The 25,409-nt window shown below is 39.9% G+C and overlaps 1 protein-coding gene across 1 annotated transcript; it reads right to left on the bottom strand.

Annotated features, from left to right (window-relative positions):
* Positions 1 to 839: 839 nt before the first annotated feature.
* LOC137432557 (clavesin-2-like) lies at positions 840 to 25,170 on the bottom strand. Its single transcript, XM_068124591.2, is given in 7 exon segments — positions 840 to 1,045; positions 2,025 to 2,058; positions 2,061 to 2,289; positions 3,558 to 3,668; positions 12,178 to 12,352; positions 16,056 to 16,566; positions 24,820 to 25,170. Coding segments are annotated over 6 exon segments (1,023 nt in total). The 5' UTR covers positions 16,445 to 16,566; positions 24,820 to 25,170; the 3' UTR covers positions 840 to 960.
* Positions 25,171 to 25,409: the final 239 nt, after the last annotated feature.

Below are 25,409 nucleotides of genomic sequence, written 5' to 3'. Positions count from 1 at the left end.
TATATATATATATATATATATATATATATATATATATATATATATATATATATATATATATATATATATATATATAAACAATGTACAAACACACGCAACAAGAGTATATGCCTGGTGATGACTAAACATTTCAGCCTGTTCGAGTTTGTAACCTCCATTTTGTCATGTAAAAAAGAAGTGAAAAGTCATAACATGAAGTATAGACAAATATTATTATTTATAAAAATGCTTCTTGTAAGAAAGGTCAACCAAGCCTTGATAAAACATTGTACCATGTTTGAAATTTCATGCTAAATTGCTTTCTCAATTTTGTCTCTTTTGCTTTGCTTGATTGTGATCAAGTTGGATTATGAAGTGTGTCGTTACACTCCAAAATAATCGAGTGACACGCGTTGAATATAACTGCTAGTTATGCCTTCCGATTGCTATTTTAAAAACTCGTAATCAAAAGTTTTGCACAAAAGCAAGCAGAGGTGTGCTCACAATGACTTTATAGTTATTTGAGTGTATTTTTCTGATTGGTGGGTAAGAGTGAATTTTGATTGGTAGGCAGTCTATTTATCTGAAGGGGGAGAAAAGTTAACTTTAAAAAAGAAATTCCTCCAAATTTATACCACACTGAGTCTCCAAATCATGAAGCGTATGAAAGTGTTGTAACAGAAGACCACTATATGAAGTTAAGACAACTTTGGAGACTCCATTTTGTTTTTCTGTGCACAAGCTTCTCCTCTTGAGCGATAATACACTCCTTTGGATGAACGCAATTTAACAGTGAAAGTGGGACATTTTGAGGCAACAACGGGAAATAATCGTTCAACGTACGACGATAGCCCTGCAGGACATGAAATGTAAAAGGTGGGGTTTGCCGTTGGCATGTCATGTGGCAAACCGAATGGTCCAGTTCAACTCTCCATTTCCTTGAAAAGCGGATGCTATGCTGCAGAGCCGTGGGAGTGACGGTCAGTCCAGGGAAAGCAGAGGTTGTGTGTTTTCATCCTCTCTGTCCACATGTTGCAGAACTCCGGGTTCCACCACAGAAAAGGACCTAGAAGATGGTACAGAACATATCTGTGCTCAAGAACTGTGCGACTCGGGTTTCAAGCTGTTTCTGTAATTGACAAGTAAGGCCTAGCTCGAATGCTCATATAAGCATTTACAGACGTGAAATGAAAGGAGAGATGTGATGGTGATGCGAGACATCTTCTGCAAAAACAAAAATGAACCTACACATAATATTTCTACGACACGATAAATGTTGTTACAAACACTAACTATTGCCACTATGTGCATACTTGGTACAACCAGGCAAAACAGTTTATGTTTTGTATCTCACTGATAGGCCACATCTGCATCTGGACCTTTACCAAAATTGAATCGGCTTGTTCTTGCCACCCACCCTATTCATCCACCAAGTTTTGTCTGAAACCGTCCACAACTTTTTGAAATATCTTACTATATATCGTTTTTGGTCCCATCTCTCAATGGTGAAGAATCACTTGAAAATGAAACAATTCTCGTATCCAGATCTGATCTTCACCAAAATCGAAGTAATTCAACCTTGTCACACACCCAACTCGTCCATCAAGTTTCGTCCAAAGTCATCCATAAGTTTTTGAGATATCGTGCTATATATAGTTTTTGGGCCCATCTCTCAATGGTGAAGAATCACTTGTCAAATTATCATATCCAGATCCGGATCATGACCAAAATCTAATCAATTGTTTCGTTGTCACACACCCAACCTGTCCACCAAAGTTCGTCTGAATCCGTTCAGAACTTTTTGAGATATCCTGCTCACAGGTAGACAAACAAACAAGGGTGAAAACAGAACCTCCGTCCACCTTCAGTCGTGGAGGTAACAAGACAGGGATGAAAATATAACCACTGTCCACCTTCAGTAGAAGAGGCAACAATGTAGAAATCTGTTTGTCAGTATGTCAGTTTGGGTTCCAAGTCAAACACATCATCTAAACTTTCATCATTGCTATTAAAGTGATTAAAGAAGATTCTCAGCAGGGACCGACCTCCGCACACAGTTGCGCGGTGAGTCACCGAGCAGGAGTCATTAGGAGTGGTTGAAGTAGGCACCAGTCGCTCTGAAGCTCGACGCCCATCAAAGAAACCTCCGCCGTAGCGACCGTCGGTATCATCATCATAGTCAGGACCGAGCAGGGCCCGGGCCCAGGTACCCATGTCGTAGGGTGGCTCGAGACCTCCAAACTCGGACGGCAGGATCTCAGGCTGAATGAGTTGATGTAAACTCATCAAATTGTTCCCATGCAGGAATATCTGAAAAGTACAAGGATACAAAGAACAAAAATGTGTGTACAGTATGTACTTCTAGAACTAGTTGGAGATGACCATAATAATACCATAAGGGCCATCTATTTAATACATACGCATTGAAGTGAGGGGTGATGCTAAATTAAGAAAGGTAAGAGAAGGTAGGATAATCAGATTGAGAAGAAGCTTAGGAGTTAGAGGGAGTGGAAAGAGAAGGGAGAGTTAGAAGTAAAGGGAGGGAATGGAGCTGGCACCGGCGAAGTTGGAGGAGGGAGCAGGGATGGGCGTCGAGCTTTTGAATTTTTTTCAGTAGTTTACAATTAAGATAAAAACATCCCGTATTTAAACGTGAGTAACAATAATGAACGTAAACTGTATTTGTGATTTCACGTACACTGTAACCACACTAACAAACGGTAATTTTGGAAGTCAGATCTAGCTACCCATTATTAATATCATGCCCTTGCCCCCCACCTCCCCCCCCCCCCCCCCCCCCACCAAATAGAGAAGTCAAACTACGCCTATGGAAGCTAGATAATACGTATATGCACAGAGCACACCAGATATGTAAATGGAGCATACAGGATTGAGGGGGAAAGGGTGTGGGTTCAAAATTTCTGCCATATTTGTATACCTTGTAAATAGACAACCTTAAAACAAAATCGTACGGTAATAAATGAAAATGCTAATTTATTTCATAAGCTAAAGCTTTTAAAATAAATGAAATGTAAATCTTTCTTCACCTTTCCTTTCATTTGATTGCCAATTATATAAAGGAGAGAGGTTAAATAAACATAGGGGCAATACCCCTGGTGCTCACCTGGTGGAATGAACAGTATACTACACTGACTAAAGGTATTTTAAACCAACTTGAATGCTTGCTGGAAGACAGGGCAGCATGTAGAATCATACTAACATAATCACAAGACTTAAAACAAACAAACAAACAAAATACCTATTTTGGGGGGCAACCTCTAGCCCCCTATACTATATATATATATATATATATATATATATATATATATATATATATATATATATATATATATATATATATATATATATATATATATATATATATATATATATATATATACATATATATATATATATATATATATATATATATATATATATACATATATATACATATATATACATATATATATATATATATACATACAGTATATATATATAATGTATATAAACAAAAGTAATTGTATGCAGACCCGTGTCCAGCAGGAAAGTTTCCAATCATCTCCGTGAATCCTCACCCGTTTTCTCGTCTTCTCCTTTAGGAATGGACGAATCATTGTGTAGAGGGCGTGGATGTACCACGGCTGGTTAACGAAGTGCACACCCCCGAAACGTGCAGGAAAGCTGTCCTGCACAGCAAGCAACATCAATTGGTGCAGCAACTTATGATTACAAGATTTACATACACATGAAGGAACATTAAAACAGGTGAAAACAAAAATGATTCAACATTTATAACAGACTTTTATGTAAAAAGTTGTCATTTATTTACATAGTCTTATTATTATTGATTTATAAAATAATTTAAATAATTTCTTCACCAGACTCGGTGGTGTAACGGTTAGAGCGTGTGCTCTAAGTCGGGAGGTCGGCAGTTTGAACCCCAGTCGAGCCATACCAAAGAATTTAAAATGTTAGGTGCTGCTTCCTTGCTTGATGCTCAACACTTGAAAGGACAACAGCACTGACAATCTCCATAATTTGGTATCCGTGGAGAGGAGGAAATCCTCCTGAGGAAATGCTGAGTGCAGTGAGGAAAACGGTGTCATTGTTGTGGCGTCACTGGTACCCAGAGTACTCCGGGAAGTGATGGCACCCACCGCAAACTCAGTGGCTGGCTTGTCTTATTTATCAGTCCTGTGTTGTTTGTCGTTTATTCGTCTGTATGTCCATGTGTGTGATATGTGTGTAGCAGCTGAATTATGAGCCTCACATACTGTAAAGAAAAAAAAAAAGTCAATTTCAATTTATCACTTAAAAAGTTCGTGAAAGACTTGGGCCAAACTTTTTATGAGAATGTGGGATTAATTGTGGCCATGACAAAGACAACAATGCGTAATGCGTTTGAGGTTACTGAAATGAAATGCGTAAAAGTTTATTATTTAATGTCCGTTTGTTTTATAATACAAATGTCATCTTCCTGGCCTGATCATACTAAAATACACAATTCGGTGTCTGTCTGGCTGCCTGTCTGACGATTTTTGAGCGAAAGAAGTTTTTATTTCGTTACTGAAGTGAAATGAAATGTTAAAAAATTATGACGATTTGAATCGAAGAAAAAAATAGAATAATGTTGAGGAGGTAGGATACCAGGAAGAAGGAAACAAAACAAGGAACATGGAAACAAAGAATTTCACACTTTCTATCTGAGGTCAAACCTTGTCAGGCCTTGAACAATATGAAATGAAATGAAACAAAAAGCAAAACAACAAACGAATTCACATTAAATATTGCACTGGATACAACAAGACAAGACACAACAACATAAAGACAAGACACAAGTTTCATTCAGTTTATGTCCAATATGTTCACCCACATGCGTCCTTAATCCCCTCCCCTTGATCTCACTAACTCTAACATCTACTCTGCTATTGGTGCTTCCTGATTTCCATTTTGATCCCTTCCATCCGGCTCTAGCTCTTCCACGAGCCTTGACAATGTATACTAAAAAATAAATAAATTTAAAAGAGCACAACGGTTAGAGCCGCTGTGTGTGTTCACAGCAGTCTTTACAAATACTTCAAATACGATAATGCTTACGTGCTATTTGTGAACAGAATTTTATCGCATTTGTTTTTTGTTGTAATTGTTTTTTTTGTAAGCATCCTTCTTTTATAAATGGTGTAGGGATGGGGGGGAGGCAAAAATACAAATGGCGTCTTTTATCATTGAGCCGGCAAGCTGGGAGCACAAATTCATATTTATTGGCACATCTGATACAATTTAGAATGAAATGCTCCAATGGTGGCGAGGTGCTCCATTTGAAACTGTTTGTTTGATATACAGTCACGTGAAAAAGTAAGTACACCCCATGTAAAGTTTTGACTTTTTAAACATATTTCAACATACAGCTATTTGATCTTCATTTCAACAATATTGAAAGATAAAGGTGATATAATATAACAAATATCATGAAACATTTACATTTTGTAGTCCTTTGTATAATTTAAATAAACATAAATGCAAATTTCCCATGTGGAAAAAGTAAGTACACCGCAACATTTATCACTACTTCAAATACCTAAAATTAGAATCAGGTGCACCAGCTCAGGTGCAAATGATTAGAACATCGTTAGAGAGGATCTTGGAGGAACCTGTCTTATTTAAACCTCAGACATTTAGTTTGGTTTGCTCTTTGTTGTTGAAGTGTGCGGCATCACCATGCCTAGATCAAAAGAGCTCTCTGAGGCCTTCAGAAAGAAGGTTATAGATGCCTACAAGTCTGGGAAGGGATTTAAAAAGATCTCCAAACAATTTCAAATCAATTCGACTGTCCGGAAGATCATCTACAAGTGGAGTAGATTCCAAACAACTGCCAACTTGTTCAGGCCACGCCGCCCCAGCAAGTTCAGCCCGAGAGCAGACCGCAAGATGTTGAAAGAAGTCTCTAAGAACCCCAGAATGTCATCACGGGACCTACAGGTAGCTCTTGCCACTGTTGATGTCAAAGTGCACGAGTCTACCATTAGAAAGAGGCTGCACAAATTTGATCTACATGGGAGGTGTGCCAGGAGGAAACCTTTGCTGTCCAGAAAGAACATTAGGGCAAGACTAATATTTGCCAATGAACACCTACGCAAAGACCAGCACTTCTGGAACAATGTGCTCTGGACAGATGAGTCAAAGGTAGAGCTATTTGGCCACAGTACCAGAAGACATGTTTGGCGAAAACCAAAGACAGCATTTGACCACAAGAACCTGATACCAACTGTAAAGCATGGTGGTGGAAATATTATGGTTTGGGGCAGCTTTGCTGCATCAGGGCCTGGGCAGCTCACCATCATATAATCCACTATGAATTCTTCATTGCACCAGAGGGTGCTTGAGGATAATGTGAGGCCATCTGTCGGAAAGTTGAAGCTCAAGCGAAGGTGGACCTTGTAACATACCAGTAAATCCACCAAGGAATGGCTGAAGAGAAAGAAATGGAGGGTCCTGGAATGGCCAAGTCAAAGCCCGGATCTAAATCCCATCGAGATGTTGTGGGGGGATTTGAAACGAGCTGTGCATGCAAGAAACCCCTCAAACATCGCACAGCTGAAAGAATTCTGCATGGAGGAGTGGGCAAAAATTTCTCCCAGTCGATGTCAGAGACTGGTAGACAGTTATAAGAAACGCCTACTTGAGGTTGTTTCTGCCAAAGGGGGCATACCACCTATTAGACAAAGGGGGCATACCATACCACCTATTAGAGCCAGGGGTGTACTTACTTTTTCCACATGCAAAATTTGCATTTATGTTTATTTAAATTATACAATGGACTACAAAATGTAAATGTTTCATGATATTTGTTATATTATATCACCTTTATCTATCAATATTGTTGAAATGAAGATTAAATAGCTGTATGTTGAAATATGTTGAAAAAGTCAAAACTTTATATGGGGTGTACTTACTTTTTCACGTGACTGTATGTAGCTTTTTGGTGCCTCAGGTACGCAATAAAAATTTGCATTGGTTCAAAGCTGGTGACCAATATTGTAAATTAATATAGTAGGATTAACACCTGTTCCCTAAGGGAGTGGCCAAGGGTGGGGGTTGTGTTATTATCCTTATTATTATTATTGTCAATTATTATTACGATTATTATTATTGTTATGCTAATATCATTGTGGTTGCTAAAAAGCCAGGTGTTGGCTTAATGGTTAAGGTCGCTGGCTCAAGATCTTAGGGTCTTGAGTTTGAGCCCCTGTTGAAATGTTAAATAACACCAGGTGGGTTCACTTTTGAGTTCGGTAAAATGAGTAGCAGCTTCCTGGAAACAGGAGGCACTGCAACAGCTACACAGCCATGCTCCCAGCAATGATGCGACCAGCAGCTACAGGCTGCATACTAAATAATTGTGGTAATAATAATTGTGGTTGTTGTTATTGCTTTTGTTATTGTAAAAAGCCTTGGAAAAAACATCCCAATAAGGTGGAACGACGCTCAAGCTGCTATGTTTACACCTTAACATGGTGTTTTCCAAAGCAGAAAAAGGCAATAACGAATCAGAATTCATCTGGAATTTTTGCAGACAAATCCAAAGCAACATAGGCCAAGTAAGTGCAAAAATAAGGTGAAGGCATCTGATAGTGATACAATTCAGGCCTCTGAAGTGTCACTTGTAATACCACCACCGGGAGCGGCACTACATGATTCACATTTGCATAGAGAATTTGCATCAGCCCCACCTATGGAACACCTCCAAATGGGACATGCCGTTCGGGGAGGTTTCATAGACATGCCGAGAGACATGCAGACAGATACCAAATTGCATATATTAGTATGATTTGTAAAGACCGCTGAAGAGGTATACAGCAGCCTTAACCTTTTCTTGAGGAGGTTGCTCTTCACCAGACTTGGTGGTGTAATGGTTAACGTGTCTCCTTGAAATCTGAGAGCTCAGTGGTTCAAACCCCCACTGAGCTATACAAAATACTTTTTTTTTTCCAAAAATGTACGCTCTGCTTCCTTGCTTCATGCAAAGGATTTTAAAAGGATAGAGCATGGACAAACAACACTGAAAACAGTGGCAGTCCACCCAGTATAACCCTCGCAAAGAAACTGCTTCGGCAGCACCAACGCTCTTTAAAGGGAGTCTGGTACTGGTACAGTTTTTTTATGTCGTTTTAAGAATTTTAAATGCCACACTTTTACTGGTCCCCAGGGTCAGTCGATATTTAAAGATTTCCACAAAGCCCTCCGTGCTTTGAAGCCACCATGACTTTGAAAGATCTCTTGGTCGTGACTTTTTCAAGGCCAACTGACAGAATAAATAAGTACTTGTATATTTTAAAACTGATTTATTTCACCAACCTGGTCCAGTGAAGGTTTAGTATCCCATTATGGATACCAATAGTGAGGCTGTCACAGTCCAGATTTACATTTAATTTTAACGATTATTGGAACACAATGTATAGTAGAACAAATAATTTACAAGGAAGTCAATGTTAGTCAAGTCTCATATCTCATCCAAGTCCCTTCTCCAGTTCTCTTAATATCCCATCCAATATTCCCATGCCTTGTCTCTACTCAGATATTATGCTACCATGTTTCCTTCAATTTTGGGGGTCATCTATTTATTTTGCAGGCCAACATGGAAGAATTTTTATTTACCCTCTCTCCTTTCTCTGCTCCTTCCCTTCTATTCTATCCCCATACTCCTATATCCTCCCAATCTTCCTTCCCCTTTCTCCCAGACTCTGCTCACCTCCTTTTCTTCTACTACTTTCTTGGATTATCTTCTTTTCCTCAATTTACCCCATACCGATACATCGATAATAATGTGTGTGTGTGTGTGTGTGTGTGTGTGTGTGTGTGTGTGTGTGTGTGTGTGTGTGTGTGTGTGTGTGTGTGTGTGTGTGTGTGTGTGTGTCAGTGTGTCTTCTTCATTACTCCAAAACCATGAAACCGAGTTGCCCATAACCTTGCATGCATACGAACGGAACTCCAAGGGAGTGCATGAATGGGTGTTTGGGTAAATTAAGTTACCCCTTTTAAAGATAATTAACTCATATCATGATGAAAAAACAAACAGGCTTATCCATGGTCAGATCGCTCTCCCTCACAGGGGTCTTAAGCCACCATTTATTTTGGCCTGCTCAACGATGCCTTGCCTTGGAACAGACCGCAACGGTTTCTGTACGATAAAGTGCTCATCATCGAGTGCCTGATCATCATACCTATACTGAATACATTGAATTCCTGATCTTCATAACTAGAATTGCTAATTGCTTGCCAGGCCAACTGTTCCTTTTCAACCGTTTCGTTGGAGTGCTTGCTTGAGTGCTGAATTTGCTTGGCGAACACGCTACAATCTGTTTGGTAATATAACACGTCGCTGTTTCACCATTCTCTTACCTTTCCATTTGCTTTATTTGTCTTTTTGCTTAAATATTTGTAATGACTTTGGTGCTCAGCTTTGAGTGCTATACTTTGATGTTTCTTCGTTTGCAAGCAATACAATCAACAACAGTCCTTTTTTTCGGCGACACAGTGATTTTTCGGGCCGGGTGGAACAGGACATATTTGCTAGATTAAAATCTATTTTTTTAATGCAAGATCGTATTTTTTACCTTTTTGTGTGATCTGCTTTCATTTAGGATATTACTTCATTACCATGCGCTCGCGAAGCGAAAAGCAGGGTTAAGCATTCATTGCATACGTGTGCCGTGTGCTGCGTCTGCATTTTAAAAATTCATTTTCCCGGCAACCGTTGGTCCGATTGACATGAAATTTTCACCATAGGAGGGCCTCTCCCTGTAGAATATTTTAATGATTATTATGACGTCATACGTCACGTGGTACAGGTGCCATCTTGGAAAAACTTCGCACCTCCATATCTCTGAAACCACTCAATGGAAAAAATTGAGACCTGGCTCATTGTCAACTACTCCCCATGTGGAATAAGATATGTCAATGATGACGTCATCGGTGCCTTCGTTATGACGTCATAATTCGACAAATACAACACTTAACCATCCAATCATTATTTTAAAAAATTCAGCAACTGTTGGTCTGATGGACACAACATTTTCACCATAGGAGCGCCTCTTCCTTTAGAATATTTGAATGATAATCATGACGTCATCGGTCATTTGGTACAGGCGCCATCTTGGAAAAACCGAAAAATGTTGCACCTCTATATCTCCAAAACCACTGAATGGAAAAAATTGAAACATGGCTCATTGAAAAGAATTCCATATGGGGAATAGGTGTTGTTAACGATGACGTCATTGGTGCCATAATTATGATGTCATAATTCGACAAGGACAACGCTTAGTTTGATCAGTTTGAAATGTGTTGAGCATGATCTATGCAACAATTATATTAGAGAATATAAATGTGTGATGTCATCACTCACGTGGTCTGGCAACCATATTGGATCAAAGAAAAAAATTGTTAAAAAACAGAAGAGTTGGCTCTCAACAAGTTGACTGAGCAGGGTAAGTATTCTATGAATACCATCTAGTTTCATTAGGAGCTTGGAACGATGTTATCTTCAATATTAAAAGTGATTTAAATGCTGTTTGTTTGTTTGTTTGTGATGCTACTCCTCTGATCTCCCAAGGTTAATTGCGACAAAACTTTATAGGATCACTTTTTTTTTTACCACAATGTGCCTTACAAGGAGTTTTAAACTGTCATTTTCTCACATTTCGCAATACACGAGCCACCATCTGTCGCAGGGAAGGATGGGAATCTGAAGGGATGAGGGTGGGTTGCGAGGTGGCAGGGTAGAGGGTGGTAGGAGGGAGGAGAATCAGAGGGAGGAGGGACCCAGCATTGACCGACAATGCCAGGTACCTTTGCTAGTACACAATAATGAGATACCTCCACTACTATCCTCTTCCCTTCTGTTCCTTTTCTCAATGTTGGCATTAACTATTTCCTCCATCTCCACCACTACCTCCCAAACACTGTGTACATGTAATAAATAGATGCCTTATAAAGGGGTCAAATTATCCCATCTATTTACTTAAGGAGGAGGTACTGCATGATTTGCTTGAACAATAATACGCATACGGTATATGGAAAGGTGAATATAAAATGCTCTTTCCGATGACTGGTACAACCCCATGTAAATCTCAATGAAAGCATCAGCATAACATTCTGGGCCCTTTTCCTTCGTAAATTATGCATAATTTTGTACACATTTTCTGGGGCGGCCATTTTTTCCCATGCCATCCCGACATATGAAGTATACTGCCATACTCCATTATATATATATATATATATATATATATATATATATATATATACATACACATACATATACATACACATACATATACATACACATACATACATACAAAAAACACACACACACACACACACACACACACACACACAACAATCATTCTTTTTTTTGCTACATCTTAAGTTCATGGAGGAGATTGTACATACTGTATATCACATTCAGGACAGGGACATTAGAAGACATCAGTGTACTTTTACCTGAATTATAAGAATATTCATCAGGAATTGATAAATTGAAAAAAAGGAATTGAAAAAAAAATTCATCAGGAATTGATAAATCAACACAGTTTATGAGATTTGAGCTTAGGATTCCAGCATCACTAGCTGTGGGCTCAGATTTGGAGCACCAAGTAGTCCAGGACAGAAATATCACAATTGCTGAAACCACATCAACTGATATTTTTATGCTTGAAGGGTTTTGTGTTTCAAATCCAAAAGAAAGACCATTTAAGTGTGGTAAGTTGCCTAAGAATGAAAAATCTTTGAGTTATTTCACATTCACCGACCAAACAAAGTGCATTGCATTGTGCAGCAAGTGCATCGTTTTTTACAAGAAATATTAATTTGGCTAATCCCTACCCCTTCCCTCTCTCTCTGCCCTATGCCGACCCACCACCACAATGATGTTAAGATTCCAAGAGTTATGTTTAGAATTAGACCTTTGGCCCAGCATTCTGGTCACATTACAAATTCCTTTTCTGTGTGGAACATGTCATTGTCCCACTTTACTTCATTAGAAGCCTTCCTGGTTTGGAACCACTATACTAACCCGATAAGGTTTATTGAATGGCAAGACACCAACAGACGATCAGATCAAAATCGATGACATAAGAATTAAACCAATGCACTGAGTGGGCCTTTGCCATGTGATGTTGTAGTGTGTGAGTGCAATAAGACCTGCAATCCTTCGATGGCAAGACGCAGCATGCTAGGACTCAACCGGGATGCCTGTTTGAAAGAAAAGTTGCTCCAATCGATAATAAGCACAAAACCATTGACCTGTAGCTCCGGGTCTTCAATCATCATCTCGAGAGATAGCAAAATGGCTCTGAGGATGTCCACAAAGGTGTACCTGCAGAGATGGTAAAGGCAATGAGGGCAGCTCAGTTGTACAGGGTATACATACATATAATATGTTGAACCCCCTTACTTGACCAGGAAGCAAGGCACAGATCGATTCTCACCCCAGCAATTGCTGCACGACATGTTATCAACAACTGTCGCCTGCCATGCAAATACATTGTCTCTGCCCTGCTCATCACCAGTTAGGAGGTTTGCCATCAGGAATATTAAATTAAGCCAAAGAAGCACACTGACCCTATGACATGACGCTGATGTCATGTGTATAAATTATACCAACACATCATCTCCAAACTGGGAGGCATCCGCGTGGTACTCAAGTCTTTGCAGACTGAGATTAAAGCTCTATGGTCACAAATAGACAAAGGCAGAGATGTCGATGGAGATTTCGCCCTCATTATGGGCTCATCAGAACAACATACTGCTGATCGTTTATTTGTGACCAAACTAAGCCACTCATAAACACACATTGAATATATACTATACACAAATATATGCCTTTGCCTTGCATTTTAAACAAGTTCCATCAGTTCCTTTTAATGCACTAAGCATAACAGAAGACATCTTTTCCCCAGAAATACATCGACGTTTCCATGTAATAAAGCTTTAAGCCATTGGTTTTTGGCACGAGGCCTAATGGGAGATCGGTTATTGTAGCATGACATCATTGGTGACTCTGACATCAGCAGGAACACGTCATTTTGCCCAAGACAATTCAGATCAGTCTTGGATGCAATTCGGAAATGTCTGTGCGAATGGAATTAGGTCATCAGAGCAAATTAACAGTTAAAATATTTCATTAACAAATCTCCACCAACATCAACTGGATTAGGAAATTTATAGGGATGCAGAAACGTTATTGGAAGCTACTATGATGATATGGGTACTATAGCGGATTTCTTGGGTTTTCCTTGATAGCTGTATGTCTGATGTTAGATTGACTTAACTTCTCCTGTAAATCACCTGTGAGAGGAACCCTATTGCCTTATTTAAGTTTTCAAAACTGGAAATATACCTCGCATATCCACAATTTTGTTCTGTCCCTTAACGGTTTAGTCATATAATGTTACGTTGATAAATCAGAAAATTAATGTACATGAGAATTTGACAATGTTGTGACCGACACACCATGAATTGGTTTACAACAGGCATTTTAAGGCCATTTTCCCTGCTAGAGCGGGGGTTAGCCTTGCGGTCCCCATGACAATCTTCTCCATTTTGCCCTATTTTTTGCATCTCTCCTTGTTAACCCCCTTGCCCGCATTTCTTCTTCCACCATCTTTAGCCAAGTCTTTCTCGGTCTTCCCTGTCCTCGACTTCCTTCTACATTCATTTCCATCACTCTTCTCAACCAGTCACTTTCATCCTTCCTCAACACATGACCAAACCATCTCAACCTGTTCCTCTTCACAGCATCCATCACAGGCTCTATTCCCATCATCTTTCGCAATTCATCATTTGTCTTCCTCTCTCTCAACGATACTCCGCACATCCGTCGAACCATTCGCATTTCCACCCTTTCCGGCTTTCGAACCACACTCAAACATGTGTTCAAAACCATGAATTGGTTTGAAGCATGATAATGAGTAACTCAAAAGGTCTTGAATCTTGTTAATCACAGCACTCTCCTACCCTTTACTAGTTCCTAATCTCCACCGTCCCTGCCCCCCTCCGCCCCCTATTTTGCCTCTCACTTCCGTGACTTCTGTACATAGGTATCCGGAACTCATCATTCCCACCCTACACAACAAACTGTGCCTTTTAATTCATTAAATTTGCGCAATTGTCGTACCTTTGGCATGACTTTTATTTGGAAACGAAGCATTCTCCTCACATTGAACATTAATAAAAGGATAAAAGTGTGGAGTGCTTTGGGTTCCCATCATAATTTTGTTTAAGGTAAAGATACGGCCTACCTGTGGTCATGATTCATTGCAGTGTCGATGACACAGGCATAATAGGCCCAATATCATCTTCCAGAATCTTTGGATAAAATAATTATGATGATCTTTCAATAAAAGCTTCAGGATTGATGAAAAGCACAGCTCTTTTAACAATGACGTCATCGTGGGGGCTTTCTCGATTAATCAGGGCAGGTGTCATTTTCATCCAGGAGCTTAGTTGCCATGGATCTCCAAGCCATTTGTCTTGATGAATTGGCAGAAAGAATTGTGTTATATTAAATTTGTTGACATCATTTGTATTTTGCCATTGTTAATCCATCGATGATTTAGCCGAACATGACGAAAGTATTTTTTAATCTAAATTTGGATCAAGTGTCCTCTCTTTGTTCTGTTTTCTTTCCGCAATAGCTGTCCCAGGTACTGAAAGGGTGTTCAAAAGGTTCCGAGCGAGATACTCTGACTAGTCCAATATTAAGATGCACCAAGGTTTTTGTTTTCTTCTCCAATATGCCTTAGTACAATATAAGTATCGAAATTAGTCAGCGATTGTTTTTCGACTAATTATATATAATGAATGAATGAATGAATGATCGTTTTAAGGCCATTTTCCCCGCTAGAGCGGGGGTTAGCCTTGCGGGCCCCATGACAATTATGGTTCCCTGTTTGAGGCAATGTTTTTATGGCCGAATACCCTTCCTGACGCCAACCCTTGGTCGCCTTTTACGATGTGCAGGGATACGGTGTACCTATTCTAAATCGGGGTACACACCGTGATCATTCATCCCAGCAAGCTGGTACTCAATTTGCCGACCTCGGAAGGATGACAGGCTGAGTCAACCCCCCTGGCGTTAATTCAGCGATCGACCGGGATTCGAACCCAGGATCCTAGGATCCCAATCCGGCACCCTAACCGCTAAGCCAACAACACCAGCGTTACTAATTATATATAATGTAGTTATATTATTGAAAAATAAACATTGGTGTGTCTTGGATGCTCTTGTCTCGCTGCGAGATATTTTTGAACATTCCGTATATTGAAAAAGAAAAAATAGACGAGATACGAATTAGTCTTCTCGTAATATTACTTGAGGCTGGCAGTATGGCCTAGAGGTATCCACACACGCCTCCAAGCTGTCCAGCCTGGATTTGAATCCCAACTCAGCTATAAACCGTCATTCCGGTGTTTCACAGGAACAGCGATTCAACAATGCGTCAAGAGGCCGTCAAGAGGCCTTGTAACAATCAACAAGCTTGGATGAACTTTAAACTGGACGTCCCGTCTGCCGGCATTAGAACTTAGTCAATGTTAAATAGCTATCACCGGCACCATGAACAAATTACAAATTCCTGCCATACATAACTACTGCTGGAAAGGCAATGGAAAACCACCCAGTAAAACCCTTGCCAAGAAACTTCTTCATTTTGGATGTCACATAACAAAAGGCATTTATGGGTTTGCTTGCTGTACCGACTTTATTTTTCTTTGATGGAAATTCCATTTCTCATTCTTCCCATGTCACTTGTATTCCCACTGACCATTTGACCTGTCCTTTACAAATCATCCTATTGTTTTCTCATTGCAACTGTAACCTTGTGTTATTCCACATATGGTTGTAAAATAAATCAACAAGCTTGAAATTAAATCAAATCTGGATCTTTCGCAAAGTTAGCACACATAATTAGCCTGACAAATTTCCAAGGGATGGGAGGGGCTATTGTAATCGTTCTGTGTGTGAGTCCACTGTGTATTCCCAAGAAGAATCGGGGAGAAAACGTGTTTTTAAAGAGTACCTGCTCTGATCCCAATTGGCAGCAAATAAGACCAAGACCTTGCGACCATGGTGGTCGAGTTGAGACAAGACGCCGGGAAAGCCATCCCGTAAAGCCTGTTTGATGCCATGGTCTGTCGCTTTGAAGTTCTTAAACATTTCGAGGTTCTGCTGCCGAAAGTCAAAATACTGAGCCAGGAGGCGGAACGCGGCGGCCGGTTGAGATTTTCGAGCACGAAGAAAGCGCAGGATGAACACATCGTCGGTACGCAGGAACCCCACGTCTGGTCGTGTGATGATAAGGTCCCGCACCTCCTGAATTGCCTGGTGAATGGTTTCGGGAGATTCGCTCAGTTCGAGGCGTGCTTTCTCGACCGTCTCTGGCCGGAGCCCCACCTGAAGATGCGCCATGGTTCAAGAGCAGCCAGATGCGCTTGGTCGCTTCTCAAACGGTCATTTCTAGTTGCAGTCAAAAATGGAGTCGCATCTTTCACAATTCATCCTCCATGACCTTCAGGCTGTTCCTGTGTCAACTGGCAATACAAGAAGGAAAGATATTAGTTATAGGAAAAGGAAAGATCATTCGGCGATCCAAAACTGAGGAATATCACTTTTTGTGTGCATTATTTATCCGGCATTATGGAGCTTGTCTTGTGTTTGTCCTCTCGACAGCCGAGGAGAACATCGAGCATGTGGAATAAAGTGCAGCGCAAACAACCAAGAAGGCATTTGTAATGTGTTTCTCCATAATTGGCAACCTTTAAAGAAATTTAAGTGGAGATGACAAACGTGGTTTCAGCAAAGAAAAAAAGGAAAAATACGGAAAGAAGGGACAATGACACAGGATTACAGACAACAAAACAATAAAAAGAAATAAAAGAGAAACAAAATCATGTGCACAAGATTTCCAAAAAGTTAAGCAACTATCAACAATAAGCATATCCTGCTCCCACGGAAGGAGTGCAAGAAGCTTGAGTTTGTTTATAAAGAACCTTATTTGGAATTAAAGACCCAAGTGTAAGAAGTACTTCAGTCGCAAAAGAACTATGTAAAATTATTACAGACATGGATTGTTACCATACTGTAGATGGAGTTCCTGGTTCTAACTCACTTTGCCCAAAAATGTGACTCAAGTACTTCTTTCACTCAGGCTTCAATTTCGTTAATCTATTCCATCTCACATGCAGCTACGCTATACATCCTCTTGGCGCTGATAGCAAGTTGATATCAAGCACTTGTTTCTCAAAATGGGGGGTGAACCTGAGCAAGTCTTGTGCTTAGTGTGTCCACCCTTGGCCAAACCAGGAAACATCAGGCTAATCATAGGGCCGAGATTTTAAACCTGTTTTCTTCCTTAAAGAGGAGATGTCTACTCTATCCTCTCCAGGCCATGCCTTCACAAACGTCTTCATTGCAAGCTCTGCTCATGATTGGCAGAATGGCTGAATTGAGCATTTGCCTCCAAAGCTCGTGCACACTCCCCATCTCACTCTGTGCCCGCATCATCCTCCACCCCACCCTGCTCCCACTGCTTCCTGGATACAGAAGTTTCCATCCAAGAAGGTAGAGTAAATTCTGACCAACTTCAACACCTCTGCAGCAGGTCCAAATGGTATCAACGCCTGTGTTCTCAAATCTTGTTCTGCTGCCCTCACTTCTCCTCCATCTTGAAATTATTTGTTACATTAGTTTGCTTTCTATGTGCTAGGAAGTCAACCAATATCTGTCCAATTCATGAGAAAGGTGCAAAAACACTTACATTTGCAAGCAAAGTGATGGAATCCATCATTGTTGCTTACATCGTCTTTCCTCTTCTTGAATGACCTGATCTGTGCTCATCGGTTTTGATTTTATCCCAGTCATTCAACCTCGGGCCTGTTGCTGTTTTACTCTCAACAATGGATGAAGGCCCTGAACCAGATGTCAGGGCTGTATCTAGGACCAAATAATGGGTCTTTGATGTTATCTGGCGCACTGCTATGCTCGCCAAGCTGGTCTCCAGGGCCATCTTCGTTACTGGCTCCTCGAGTTCCTCCACAATAATTACATTGCTCTCAATGGTATCCTTTCATCCCCTCTGTCTCAATGCGGCCCGCAATGCCGTAAGGTCTAATACTTAGGCAGTTAAGACCGAAAAATAGGGCGTATCGTTCATTTTTTCAGGAAAGCACCAAATTTGGCACAGATGTAGTATGGACCTATACAATTGTTTTCCTGAGGGGCGCCCAAAAATTCAGAACCCCTGGTGGCCGCCATATTGAATTTCAACATGACCACCCTCTGTGACCTATTTCCCTCAATAACTTCTATACGATGAGCGATAACACCACAGTTCCAGTGTCTTACCCCATATTTTCATGGTCTCTGAATCCAATGGGATCAATTGCATAAAGATTGGTATCCATCATCTTTAATTTCAAGATGGCCACCAATAACCATGGTGTTTCCATTTTCCTTGAATCTCTCATAGTATTTTAGGTAAAATTTCAATTCCAAGTGATACACATTGTTTTATTGGTCTCTGATAACAATGGAATGGTATTAATTAATCAAAGTTACACACAGTTGCAGTTTTAACTTAAAATATTGTGGGCACTTGAAAGGTGGAGGCTCTCGCACAGACGCGTAGTACTACAAGCACTGTCCATCGCAGTCACACAGTGATGTGCAGGGCAGATTTGCCCTGGAGCATTTAAAGTTGCCTTTACAGGCCGACTTACAATGGCAGCTTGTAAGCTCTGAACATGCCTCCTGTATCAGTGGTATTGTGGTCCAAATTTGTGTCCAAGAAGTCCCTGTTTTCATCCAGCCCCAATCAGCTGGTGATGGAAGTTCTGGGTAGGGCACAAGTGCCTGACTCCATACGTGTCCAGCCTGAAAACATGCACGTTTTAGGTGTTGTTCAAAGGCATCTGCTGTTGTGGGAATGTGATCAATTGTTCTTGCCTTCTTCGTGAACAAGTGTCGGCGCATGTCATTCACTGTCTTTATCTCGGTAGTCCGGTCATAGAGGATGGCAACATATCTTTCTAGACTCGGACTTCCTGCAGCCAAGGCCGGTGGCAATTTTATGGATGGCAAGGTAGCGGTAGCTTTTACCAGTGCCAATGGCAATCCAGAGTTCCTCCACACCAAGTGACTGGTAGGTAAAGTAGTGTGCTATTGCCAAGACCACAATATCAGAATCTACAGTTCGAATCAATACCCGTTTTCTCCCCTTTTTCACGGCATCTAGGACATTTTTTGGGATTTTTTGAATTTTCTGAATTTTTGGGCGCCCCTCAGGAAAACAATTGTATAGGTCCATACTACATCTGTGCCAAATTTTGTGCTTTCCTGAAAAAATGAACGATGCTTCCTCTTAACTGCCTAACTATAAGGCATATGGTCTTGAGCTCTGTTCCGTTTTTCATTTCCATCATGCCGTATGACATCTGATCCTGACAACAAACAACCAACAGCCGTGTCCCTCTCAGAAGACCTGGAAAAGATCAAATGTTGGTTCGATATAGGTACGGTCGCATATAAGTTAATCCAGAGAATTTTCACATTCTGACCTAATCTCCCTGGCAGAATTATTTACCGTCTACATGCTTCCTTAACAGATTCTGGACCTCACCATCGGTAATGACCACTTTTGAGGGTCAAATCTGGCCTCCAAACAAAAGCTGCACACAAGGAATCCTCCATCATGCTAAGTCACTCTTCCATACATCTGAAGCTTCTCATGGTCTACAAGGCCTTTGTCATCTCGCTTTTCCATGAGCCTAAATGATGTACACTATTAGTTGTTTTTTAAAGCTCAATCGAGTAATAATTTTCCCTATTGGCTGGGGTTGCCACTTCATACCTCTCACTCTTGGTTGTTGTGGAATCCACAACTTTCAATATCATTGGCATCTCCTAGTTAGAAGTAGAAGCAATGAGCCTGTCACTCTCTCGCCGTAGACAGGTTAGTGGCCTCTCAGTTTTCGACTACCTCTGGTATGGTCTTTCTACCTTTGCTCTTACAGTTCATACAGCCCTTCCCATCTCTCCAGGATCCGCACGTTCATCCTGTAACCCTCTAAATGTGAGTTCCCTTACAAGGAACGTTTTACGCAGGATGAGGCCATTAGTCCCATCAAAGCATGCGCTATTATTACCAATCTATGGTTGTTTGTCCATCCTCTATCCTTTTCATATGCTGCGCATCGAGCGAGGAAGCAGCACGCACCATTTTAAAGTCTTTGGTATGACTCGATCTGGCTTTGAACCACCGACCTCCCGGACTCATAGCGGACGCTCTAACCTATTACGCTGACTAGTCTGGTTAAACCTTCATGTTGACCTTTAAAAACCCAGGCTTATGCTCACTCCCACCACTTTGTTCATATTTTCTGTTGCGTTTATCGAACCACCTTCCCGAGTCAATCTGATGCCACTTCCCTCCAAAGCTTCAACATAACAGGTACACCGGCATGTCAGACAATCTTTACTCCCTACCCATGATCTTTTCTACCCTCTTTAACCCACCCCTCGTACCGATGGGTTATACTATCTTTCCTTCTCTCCTCTTCTCTTCTCTTCTCATTCATCCATCTACTTGTTTGTATCTGGTTGTTTCCGCACCCAACCCACCATCATCATGTCATCCTCCCGTCACCTGTCACCTTACTCTTGCACAACCTTCTGAGTCCTAACCCATATGCACAATCATCATGGTACAATGTGTTTGCCTTTGACCTAATTCAAGTTCAAGCTTCTACCATGAATCTTCATTGTTGTAGAGAAAAATAGCATACCCTATACAGGGGCGGATCCAGAAATTTTAGGGGGGGGGGGGGGTTCATTTTAGGTTAAAATACTCACAAATCGCATTATCTACCACCAAGCCTTATTCAAGTCAATGTATTCATCTTCTTCTTTTTTTCACTTGACAAAATTTAGCTAAAAGATGTAAAATGACAATATTTTGCAACAAATCTAAACACTGCGTATGAGAAATTAACACAGAGCTAGAGGAGAAAAGTAACGTAGCTTGGATTAATTGCTACGTGAAAGAAAAAGATGTGTGCGATTGTCCATTGTCCAATGATATCTCGCACAATGATCATGTGACAGACTAGAGGGGCACTCGGTAGAGAGCATACCTCTGCCAGGTTGAACAGTTTACGTTTTGTATCCCACTGATAAACCGGATCTGGATTCGGACGTGAACCAAAATCTAATCGGCTTCTTATTGTCGCCTAACCAACTGAATAATCAATTCTAAAATTGCCGTATATCAATATATAAAATTAAATATCAATTATATTTAATAATCAATTAATCAACTAATATCAATTATAAAATTGAATAATTATCGCATCTGGATCCTGATCCTGATCTTCACCAAAATCGAATCGATTTGTCCTTTCACAAACCCAACCTGGCCACTAGGTTTCATCCGACTCCGTACACAACTTTTTGAAATAACATTCTATTTGTCGTTTTTAGACCAATTGCGCTCCATGCTGAATAATGAATTTTTTAAAATCTCATATCTGGATCCGTATTCGGATCTTCACCAAAATCGAATCAATTCTTCCTTGTCACACACTGAACCTGCACACCAAGTTTTGGCCGAATCCATCCACAACTTTTGAAATATCGTACGATATATCGTTGTTGCCCTATCTCTCAATGGCGAAGAATCACTTTAAAAAATTAATAATTCTCGTAACTGGATTCGGATTTTCACCAGATTCAAATGAAATCGTCCATGTCACACTCAGCCTGCCCACCAGTTTTCATTTAAATCCGTCAATAACTTTTTGAGATATCCTGCACACAAACAAGAGACCCAGTGAACCCCCCCCCCCCCCCCTCCTGATCCGTCCCTGCTGTAGATCTCTCTTATCCACCTTATAGATACTCGAACATGGCAAATGGCACAAAAGATGAACAATCTGCAACAGTGATAATTTGATAATGAGTTTAAAAGATCTGATTCTGCTATAACTCTGAACAGACACCCCATAAGAGTATTTTTATGGTTATGTAGGACATTAAGGGATTAATGAACAATGTTACACGATTGTCTCTGAGCTGAGCTGACATACATCGAGATCGAGCTCTCATCTCATCAGCACGATGGCTTGATTGATATGCCAGGCATGCACACAACATCTGTCTTGCTTGTACAATATGAAAACGTCATTGTTTATGGCTTTACGTCATATCATAACTGGTTAACTGCTCATGTGATGACATTTTACTGTAGCCGGGGAAAGCCAAGTACCGAAAAGGAAATACAGTACAGTATAGGAAATGCAATATGGAGATGTATTAAATGAGAGCAGTGTTAGTCGTTTAGGATGCACCAGATTAATTAATTTATTTACATCTGTCGTGATCAAATTCAACAGGTTTTTAAAATTCTTTTATTTACATCTTCCCTGATCAAAATCACCAGATTTATTGATGTATTTATTTATTTATTTATGTCCGTCGTGATCAAATTCACCAGATTTATTTATTTATCTACATCCATTGCGATCAAATTCACCAGATTAATTAATTCATTTACATCTGTCATGATCAAATTCAACAGTTTTATTAATTTTTTTATTTACATCTTTCCTGATCAAAATCACAAGATTTATTTATGTATTTATTTCTTTATGTCCGTCATGATCAAATTCACCAGATTTATTTATTTATCTACATCCATTGTGATCAAATTCAATAGATTTATTTATTTATTTACATCTTTCCCAATAAAATTCACCAGATTAATATATTTATTTACATCTTTCCTGATCAAATTCACCAGATTTATTTATTTATTTATTTATTTACATCCATTGTGATCAAATTCACCAGATTAATATATTAATTTACATCTTCCCTGATCAAATTCACCAGATTTATTTATTTATTTATTTATTTACATCCATTGTGATCAAATTCACCAGATTAATTTATATCCGTCGTGATCAAATTCACCAGATTTATTTATTTAATTACATCCATTGTGATTAAATTCACCAGATTTATTTATTTTATTACACTCGTCATCAAATTCACCAGATTTATTTATTTAATTACATCTGTCGTGATCAAATTCACCAGATTTATTTATTTAATTACACTCGTGATCAAATTCACCAGATTTATTTATTTATTTAATTACACTCGTGATCAAATTCACCATATTTATTTATTTATTTAATTACACTCGTGATCAAATTCACCAGATTTATTTATTTAGTTACATGTGTTGTGATCAAATTCACCAGATTTACTTATTTAGTTACATGTGTTGTGATCAAATTCACCAGATTTATTTATTTAATTACATGTGCTGTGATCAAATTCACCAGATTTATTTATTTAATTGCACGTGTTGTGATCAAATTCACCAGATTTATTTATTTCTTTTATTGCATCCGTCATGATCAAATTCACCAGATTTACTTATTTAATTACATGTGTTGTGATTAAATTCACCAGATTTATTTATTTAATTTCATGTGTTGTGATCAAATCACCAAATTTATTTATTTAATTATACTCGTGATCAAATTCACCAGATTTATATATTTATTTTATTACATCCGTCGTAATCAAATTCACCAGCTTAATTTAATTACATCTGTCATGATCAAATTCACCAGATTAATTTATTTAGTTACATGTGTTGTGATCAAATTCACCAGATTAATTTATTTATTTACATTTGTCGTGATCAAATTTATGTTTTATTAACTTTTATTTACATCTTTCCTGATCAAATTCACCAGATTTATTTATTTAATTACACGTGTTGTGATCAAATTCACCAGATTTATTTATTTAATTACATGTGTTGTGATCAAATTCACCAAATTTATATATTTACTTACACTCGTGATCAAATTCACCAGATATATATATTTATTTTATTGCATCCGTCGTGATCAAATTCACCTGATTAATTTAAGATCTGTCGTGATCAGATCTGTCGTGATCTGTCATGATCGTGATCAGATCTGTCGTGATCAAATTCACCAGATTTATTTATTTAATTACATGTGTCGTGATCAAATTCACCAGATTTATTTATTTAATTACATGTGTTGTTATCAAATTCAACAGATTTATTAATTTTTTTATTTACATCTTTCCTGATCAAAATCACCAGATTTATTTATTTAATTACATCTGTCCTGATCAAATTCACCAGATTTATTTCTTTAATTACATGTTTTGTGATCAAATTCACCAGATTTATTTAATGACATCTGTCGTGATCAAATTCACCAGATATATATATTTATTTAATTACACTCGTGATCAAATTCACCGGATTTATATATTTACTTTATTACATCAGTCATGATCAAATTCACCAGATTTATTTATTACATCCGACCTGATCAAAATACGTGCTTTGGTGGACGCTGGTTGCATCCTTCGTGGACTCGTCGGGATGGAGTCAGGTTGTATGAAGATGAGTCAAGAGAGGGTGAATAATAGGGGTCATTGTTGTGGGTTGGGGAACGAATGACGATGCATATTATGATTATGATTCTACACACATCGCGCCCGCGAGACTCCGCTCCCTTCCGTCTCGAGGGCCTGTTCACCTCCCCCACGCCCTCCCCCTACCCTACCCCCGCCCCCAAGACACATCATCATCAACACGGCCGGCAGACGTGAACATGATAATGTTTCCCCCCGCGAACAATGAACTAACCCCAAAATAAAGCAGAAAATAAATACACAGAACACGGTGAAGGGAATGAAACATCTCGTTGGTTGCTCCGATCCCTTATGCTTACCTGCAGCCCTCTATGTTCGAGGTGAAAGGGATGGACGACGTGAGACCCCCGGGCGGCGCTAACTCCCCCAACGGTCCTCGACCGACGGTCTGAGCCACATATCCACCGAGGTACAGCCGGGCCAGCCGAGTGTTGTGAGCAGGGATGATGCGGGCGAGTTGCGGCACATCCCCCGACCCCGCCAATCGATGATGGAGAGAGATACGCACGCAACCTCCTCCGCCCCCCACGCTCTCCCCAAAACCACCTCCCACTCGCTGCTGCTCCGCTCGTGCGTTGCTGCAGACACGATGACCGCGGCCCCGTGCCTCGTTTCCACCTCCCTCCCAGCCCGCTCTTCGGACCCGAATCGCAGCGTCGACGCGTCTGCAGTGACAACGTGCGCTGCGTGTTTATGAGGTCGGGGCCAAAGGTTCGAATCCGCACGTCCTCGGGGAGCGATTCTCTTTGCGGTGTTCGATCGGCATTCCCGATCCCGATCCATGCACGACGACTCGCTCGGGCTCTGCAGCAAACCGCGGGTGCAGCGGCTCTGATCTCACAGCAACTCGTACGCTCCGCACCCAGGGAAGGTCTTACCTGTGATCAGT

This window comes from Myxine glutinosa, chromosome 8 (assembly GCF_964187855.1).
Source record: "Myxine glutinosa chromosome 8, kmMyxGlut1.1, whole genome shotgun sequence".
NCBI lineage: Eukaryota > Metazoa > Chordata > Myxini > Myxiniformes > Myxinidae > Myxine > Myxine glutinosa.
Note: the sequence above shows the minus strand (reverse complement) of the source record. Positions and strands in the feature narration are given on the sequence as shown.